General features: G+C 41.8%; 1 protein-coding gene across 1 annotated transcript; it reads left to right on the top strand.

Moving 5' to 3' along the window:
• Positions 1 to 623: 623 nt before the first annotated feature.
• LOC122436518 (cilia- and flagella-associated protein 58-like) lies at positions 624 to 7,999 on the top strand. Its single transcript, XM_043460294.1, has 3 exons — positions 624 to 836; positions 3,677 to 3,810; positions 7,405 to 7,999. Exons 1-3 carry the CDS (start codon positions 624 to 626, stop codon positions 7,514 to 7,516), a joined length of 459 nt encoding a protein of 152 aa, XP_043316229.1. The 3' UTR covers positions 7,517 to 7,999.
• Position 8,000: the final 1 nt, after the last annotated feature.

The following is an 8,000-nucleotide window of genomic DNA, read 5'->3' on the forward strand; positions in this document are numbered from 1 at the left end:
CTTTATATTCTCTAATGCTTTGTTGAAATTCTTACCGCATTCATCCATTCTTCTATCAAGTTCAGTGGGGATCTTTATGATTATTACTTTGAGTCCTGTGTTGAATAGATTGCTTATGTCCACTTCCTTTAGTCATGTTTCTGAGGTTATGTCTTGTTCTTCCATTTGGAATATATTCCTCTGTCTTCCCATTTTGCTCAGTTCTCTGTGTTTCTTCCTATGTGTTAGGTACATTGGTTACCTTTTCCAGTCTTGGCAAAATTGCCTTCTGTAGGAGATCTCCTTTGGAACAACACGCTCCCCTCTGGTCACCAGAGCTGTATGCTCTAATGGTGCCCCCATGGGGACTGCATGTGTCCTCCTATGTGGCAGGGCTGACGGCTGTGGGCGTGCTGGTAGGTGGGGGTGGTCCCTGGCCAGGCTGACTGTGAGGCCACTCCTCGTGTGGTGATTGCCAGTTCCCTGGAGGGCAGACTTTCCGTGTGGTGGGCTGCACAGCCTGGGGATCGCGAGGCTGCTGCTGACCAGCTGATGGGCAGGGCCAGGGCCCTCTGTGGCCTGTTGCTTGCCTGGATGAATCTACGAGTGAACGTAATCAGTGTGGAGCTGAGAAGGACCTTAGGATGATCCCGAATCATCCTGACTATGCTGTTAAAGTCATTGTCCTTGTCTTGATGGGACTGTTTATCTCCACTTGTGGTTATGCTCTCCACCAGGAAAAGGAGAAACTGTATGTGGAACTAAAGCACATCCTGGCTCGGCAGCCTGGGCCCGAGGCTGCGGAGCAGCTGCAGATCTATCGCCACACACTGCGGGAGAAGACCAAGCAGCTTAAAGTAAGTGGTAGCCTCTGCGCCTTCCTAGCTGAAGGATGGCCGCGCTCTGGGAACACCCCTGGACAAGTCTACTGCCGTGGCACGAGAAGCCAGTCTCCCAAAGGCTGCTGTCCATTGAAATCACTTTTTTAGTGTTCCAGTCCCAGGGCAAGCCTCAAAGCTACCCCTCTGCTCCTAGACTAATACACTCCCACAAAACAGGTAGATGAACAAGTGGAGAAACAGTTGGAGAGAGGATGATGGCAATGGAATGGAAATTTGGGGAATAGGGTTTGTGTGGATTATCTCAACATGATTTGGAAGATTTGGATGGTGGGGAAGAACAGAGGAAATATTTTAACACTCTGGCCCACTAAAGCAGACCACTGTGTCAGAGCAGGTTTTTTACTATTCATTCCACCTGAAATAAATGTATGCAAAGCACAGGCCAGTCCCCAGTCCCCAAGGGCCTTATTTCAGGGCTATCTAAATAAGTAGTCAGGAAGGGGAAGTCAAATCATTTTAGGATTCTGTTAGCATAAGTTCCCTTCTAAGTGACACAAGAACCTTAGCTGGGGCGATGGAATGTTTTACCATTACACATTTTAAAGTTTTCTCAAAAACTGTGTGTTCCCACTCTATTTTCAGCTTTACCTCCTAAAAAAGTACTTAGATATTCTTGGCATGCTAGGGAAGCCTTGTACACATACACATGCACAGACTGTAGCATATGCTAGCTGAATTCTGGCACTTACCTGCGCAACGATGGTAATAGTCATTGCCTTTCTGCCTGGGGTAAAAGAGATGCTGTGAGACTAATATGGTACTAATCCTTTCACAAAGAGAATGTTGTAAAATCACATCCTTTTACTTTAAAAAGGCAGATGAAACGGAAGTGTAATGAAAGCATTAATTTTCAACTTACCAGTCTAAGCATTCGTTTTACATGAGTATCCTGAGACATAATTTGGGTTTTGCAAGAGGCATACTCTTTTGATTATTTTCATCCCTTTAAACAATTGAATATAACAAGCAAAATAAAAACTTATTTTCTCAGGAGTTGGGTGTAGATTAGAAAAGCACATGTCTCTCTTTACTGTCAGATAGGCACTCTTAGCAATGGATTGCATTCAGTGGTTCATAGGATTTTGTCACTTTAACCCTTTATCTCAGGGTATCCAGATATTTTTCTCTGAATGACATGTGACCCCTAGTGGAAGATTCAGCGGTGCATAGTACCAAGCCTGCCTGTCAATTTGTCCTCATGATCTGGACTCTGTTAAGAAATTCCACATTCATTATTTGGAAACAAGATCTTTGTTCCTAAGTTCAGTTCATTTCAGTTGCTCAGTTGTGTCCAACTCTGCGACCCCATGAACCACAGCACGCCAGACCTCCCTATCCATCACCAACTGCTGGAGTCTACCCAAAACCCATGTCCATTGTGTCGGTGATGCCATTCAACCATCTCATCCTCTGTTGTCCCCTTCTCCTCCTGCTCACAATCTTTCCCAGCATCAGGGTCTTCTCAAATGAGTCAGCTCTTCGCATCAGGTGGCCAAAGTATTGGAGTTTCAGCTTCAACAGTTTAACTATTAGGGCAAATTTTCTTCCAACATGAAAATCATTTTATTTAGCTTATGATAACATGGTCAGAATCCTTAGTCAGGTAGGATAGATAGAATCACAATAGTTAAGAGGAAGGAATTCAGAAGCAGTGTGTATGTGTGTGTGAAGTTGCTTCAGTTGTGTCCGACTCTTTTCGACCCTATGGACCAGAGTCTGCTAGGCTACTCTGTCCATGGGATTCTTCAGGCAAGAATCCTGGGCCAGGTTGCCATGCCCTCCTCCAGGGGATCTTCCTGACCCATGTCTCTTACATCTCCTAGCATTTGCAGGTGGTTTCTTTAACACTAGTGCCACCTAAGACACCTGTTCAGAAGCAGATGAACACTCAAAAGATAAAGATTGCCTTTTATGTAAATTTTTAAAAACAGAGAGCTAGAGGAAAAACATTTGCATCTATTGCATGTCCCTTACAATGATAGCCTCCCTTTTCCCCGCTTGGTTTTTGTTGGGGGCAGCCCTCACTCCAGTATCCTTTACACATCTGTTCAGATGAGTAAATACCTTCTTTTTTTTATCCACCCTGAAACCAGTAGCATCTACTGAACACAACAGAGCAAGAGGCAGGTAATTAGGCTTCCTAACACAGCCCCTCACATGTAGTACCCTCTCCCATGCATATGTCATAGCCCTCTGCATCTTAGAGGTAAATATCCCAGTGCTCCGGTAAAGAGAGAACCTGTGAATAGTCCCAAAGGGTGCAGTAAAGAGATGGCTGACATTCAGCAGAACAACAGCCTTGGAAAACACATAAATTGAATGCCTACTTAATGGTGGTGGTGGCAGGATGATTCTGAATAGTTTTTACAATAATCCTCGGATGAATCGCACTGCCTAGTAATGACTTTTCTGAACATTTTAAAAAAGGCTTTAAGAAGCAATTTTATAGTATATGTCTGGGAGTTTTTCTCTTTTGACTCTCAATATTCTTGAGTGCATTACACCATTCATATGTGAACCTGTTTGCATGTGCCTGATAGCTCTCCTTTTAAGCAGGGGAATGAGGTTTCATTAAGTTGGTCATTGGATTATGAGTCTTCAGAACGTCCATCAGATTTTTACCCAGATACAGACCTTGAACTGGTAGAAGTGTGTAGATTAACCGTTAAACCTGGGCATGGTTTTGTATTTCTAGCCTCACCAAGGTAAGTGGAAGCAGATTAAAAAGATTATTCAGAAAAGGATATTGTCTCACCATGTATCTTCTGTTAATGCTGCTTTATTTGTCATACTAGGTTTTGTCTTCAGAATTGAATATGTATGAGTCACAGAGCCAAGAATACAAGTACGAGATCGAAAAACTTACCAACGAACTGCTGAATTTAAAGAAGAAATACCTTGCTCAGAAACGTAAAGAATACATTCAGAAGTAAGAATCAGTCAAATGTTCTAGTTTTGTTGTGCCTTTTAACTGCAGATGAGAAAAATAATTGTGGATAGCTACAGAGTCACAGACCTCACTGGGGTAAACTAAGTCAGGGGTGAGCAAATGGCATTCTGCAGGGTCACTCAGTGGGTTGTCAGAGCAAGGTGGGTGTCTTGTCTGACATTGAGACCTATCCTTAGGACCCTAACAGGGACCCATTAATATCAGCTCTTAATGGATATTAAGATATCCATTAATATCTCTCCTGTGAAGCAGAGAAAACCTAGTGTGATATTTTCCCCCACATTGTTCTCATGGTTTGGGGCTGATCATGCCAGGACTGTGCCTGCAAAGAAGGTTCACAGTCAATGTGGTATGGGCTGAAGCATACTCACATTTAAAACCACAGGTAATTTTGTTAAGAGGCCTGGGTTTGCCGAAGCTGTGCCTTCTAATAACATAGCTGGACCACTGTAATTATGAGCAGTTCACCCACACATAATTTTCACCTATGTTTTAGATAAACTGTTTCTGAACCCTTTCTCTGTCTAGTGCCTGACTTCTATATCTGATGTAGGGTGTCAGCATGGGACGCCTTTCTTCTAGGAGATGATGTTGCACGTGTCAGGTGAACATTTTGGGTTTCAGGATGGCTGTCTGCCCAAGAACAAATGTTCTCTTCACTTTGTTATTGTTTTCCGAATCCTGGGGTGAACGAGGGGACCAGATGAATCTGTAGGCTTGAACCTTGGCTGTATGGCATTGCCCAAGTCACAGAGTTCATTCTGCAGAGGCTCACACTCTGAGTTGAAAGTCAGGCTTGGTGTGTCATCCACATGGACGTTTCAAGGACATGGTGAAAGAGGGTCTGAATGCATCCACTATGGTTCATTAGTGGCAAATAGCTATTTAAAGTAGCTAGATGCAAATTCATTTGCCAGTAAAAATCCACCCTTTTTATAAATCAGAATATCCCCTCATTCCACATTTAAATGACAGTTCTTAGTTTCCTTTGGCCTTTTGATCCTCCCACCACACACACACACAGTTTTCTGGACAAAGAGAACATACTGACTGACAGAAGGACGCCCCTCTGATAGCTCGGTTCAGTTCAGTCACTCAGTCATGTCCAAATCTTTGCGACCCCATGGACTGCAAGCATGCCAGGCTTCCCTGTCCATCACCACCTCCCAGAGCTTGCTCAAACTCAATGTCCGTCAAGTTGGTGATGCCATCCAACCATCTCATCCTCTGTCATCCCCTTCTCCTCCTGCCTTCAATCTTTCCCAGCATCGGGTCTTTGCCAAGGAGTCAGTTCTTTGCATCAGGTGGCCAAAGTATTGGAGTTTCAGCTTCAGCATCAGTCCTTCCAATGAATATTCAGGACTGATTTCCTTTAGGATGGACTGGTTGGATCTCCTTGCAGTCCAAGGGACTCTTAAGAGTCTTTTCCAATACCACAGTTCAAAAGCATCAATTCTTTGGTGCTCAGCTTTCTTCAAGGTCCAACTCTTATATCCATACATGACTACTGGAAAAGACATAGCTTTGACTAGATGGACCTTTGTTGGCAAAGAAATGTCTCTGCTTTTTAATATGCTGTCTAGGTTGGTCATAGCTTTTCTTCCAAGGAGCAAGCATCTTTTAATCTCATAGCTGCAGTCACCATCTGCAGTGATTTTGGAGCCCCCCAAAATAAAGTCTGATAGCTCAGCCCCTCCCAGGGGCCCATCTACTATAACTTCACTGCCCCAGGCTGTATGCCACTTGTGGCTATTTAAATTAAAGTGAATTACAATTAAATCAAATTAGAAATTCAGTTCCTTAACTGCAGTAGTCACATTTCACCTACTTAGTAGCTGTATGTAGCTAGTGGCTAGTGGATGCTGCATCTGGAAGGCCAGGTACAGGGCTTTTCTACCACCATGGAAAGTTCTAGTACCATGCTCTAGGCTCTCTGCTTTTGCCTTGATGCTTATTCCTTGTGACTGACCTCTCCAGAGGGTGTCAATGGTGGTTCCATTTAGTTGGGATCCATAAACTAGAGGGAGACAGAAAAATATGAGTTCTTAGGAGAACAGCAGGAAAAAAAAAAAAAAAGATTAAGGAGCTGAAGGAAAATATGACCAGGCAAGAACAAAAGTGCTGAGACAGTTTAGACTGAAAGGAAGAAGGCTGAAGGGAGTCATTAGGATGGTCTATAAATACATTAAAAAGATCATGTAAAGGAGACATTATTCCCGTTAGTCGGCTTAGATCAGGCCAGAAGCATTAAGCTTAAGTTCCTTTGGAGAGGAAAGTTTAGGTTATTTGAGGCAAGAGAGGGCAGGAGGAGGGGGGCCTTGCCTGCATCTAACAACAGTCAGGAGGTAGACAAGTTGTCAGAGTACTCGAAGGCGTCTTCTTTGCTGGATCCACTCAAGGCTAAAGCTTTTGTCCTATCTATGGAGGATGGTTTTCATAATAATGAAATCAATTCTGCTAAGAGACAGCTGAATTGATGAACCAGTCCCCTACAGATTCTTTCCAAATGGAATAATTTAGAATAATCTCTGCAGATATTCTCCTCACACATACTCTTTATAAAATATCAACTCATATCATTTTTACCTTTCTGCTTTTTTTTTCTTCATTTTTCTCAAACACCATTTTTATCATGCTCCAATCCTGACCTGTATACCCCCACCCACCTGTCCTTGACTCCCCTACTCTATACCCCAGGCTGGCCTGGAGTCTGCAGTACAAGTCAGGTTGTTTTGCAAAAAGTAGAGTTCTCTTCTCTGAAGTAACTCATTTCTAGTAGTCAGATCTAATTGGTTTTAATCTTAGTAGTTTGCTCAATTTTTATTTTGAAAAAGAAACTCCAAAGATGTTTTCTATAAGGCCGTAATTATACAATAGGTAATCTATATAAATTTAAGATACTTCTACAGGAAACCTGAATATGTGTGTGTGTGGGTTCATTTAAAGAAGATCTATATAGAAGATATATTGTGGATTTTATGGAGTTTCTTCCTTTATCTATTGCCAAATGTACTATCTTATTTATATTTCCCAGCTTTTCCTGTGTTTTAAACTATTTCTAATAATAACTGCTGCTCATCTAAAGTTATAGGAAAATTTGTATTTTATTAATGTCCAAGTTTGATGAAAATGCCCTGTGTGTATATGTGTGTGTGTATGATAAATATAAGTTTCCACTGAAACTTTGGAATATAAAAGTTGGTAAATGATGAATTAGTCATTATAATTGAGCCAAGAGAAAGATTCCTCTAACTGATCTTTGGCACTAAACAAATGCTTTATAAAATAGAAAGATGATTACAAGTCAGGAGCCTCTAGGCCCCAGCGCTTGAGCTATAATGAGGCCTTCTGTCTGTATTTAGATCAACATTAGGAAGGCATGTTTAATTGTGTCTTTCCCTAATTCTGTGTGTTATCAGTAACACCTAATTACATTTAAACCACCATCTTGTCTCAAACTGGAAGCTTTGATCAAAGCAGTTTTTCGTGGTTAACTCACCCTAAGAACTTAACACCAAACTTAGAAGAGGAAAAAGATGGCAAGAAAGTTAACTCTCACCTCCTCTCTTACAGAAACAAGGACAGGATAAGCATGGAGGACACCTTCTCAATGGCCAAACCAAGTGGCCCTCGTTTTACTGGGGGTGGATTTCCCCTCAGCAAGTCATCCAAGGCGAAGTCATAACTCGAAGCTGTTGGCTGGGTCCTTCTGAACAACTCATTGGAGTTCACTCTGGAACATTTTGGAGGAATCTCTTTGAAATTCCTTGGATCGCAGACATTTAGGGAAATCAGTCCTCGGATTCCAGGATGGAAAGAAATGCAGAACTATTATAGTCCTGTACATAGAAGAGTGATGACTTTCTATTTAGTCCACATGGATATTAACAGAGTGTAATTATATCTATTCAATCAGGTTGAATTATATCAATTCAACCATTGCATGAAGCAGATCTTTTGTTACTACCACATTTATTTATTTTGCAAAGCACCACATCTAGATACTCTGTATGGATGCAACTGGAGCCTAATTTCTCTGACAGACACTGGTGCACAGATTTAAAAATGTTTTTTTTTTTTTTTGAAATGCAGTGTGTTCTTATTAATAAGAATCTATTTTAATTATTCCTCATTAATAAGTCATTGATGAGATGAGAAAGGTGGACACA

The sequence above is a fragment of the Cervus canadensis genome, unplaced genomic scaffold, assembly GCF_019320065.1.
Source record: "Cervus canadensis isolate Bull #8, Minnesota unplaced genomic scaffold, ASM1932006v1 Scaffold_116, whole genome shotgun sequence".
In the NCBI taxonomy this organism is placed as follows: domain Eukaryota; kingdom Metazoa; phylum Chordata; class Mammalia; order Artiodactyla; family Cervidae; genus Cervus; species Cervus canadensis.

Coding starts and splice junctions, on each gene's coding strand:
- LOC122436518 (XM_043460294.1), top strand. CDS start 624: ATGATCCCGAATCATCCTGACTATGCTGTTAAAGTCATTGTCCTTGTC. Junction 837..3,676: donor AGAAGACCAAGCAGCTTAAA/GTAAGTGGTAGC, acceptor TTGTCATACTAG/GTTTTGTCTTCAGAATTGAA. Junction 3,811..7,404: donor CGTAAAGAATACATTCAGAA/GTAAGAATCAGT, acceptor CCTCTCTTACAG/AAACAAGGACAGGATAAGCA.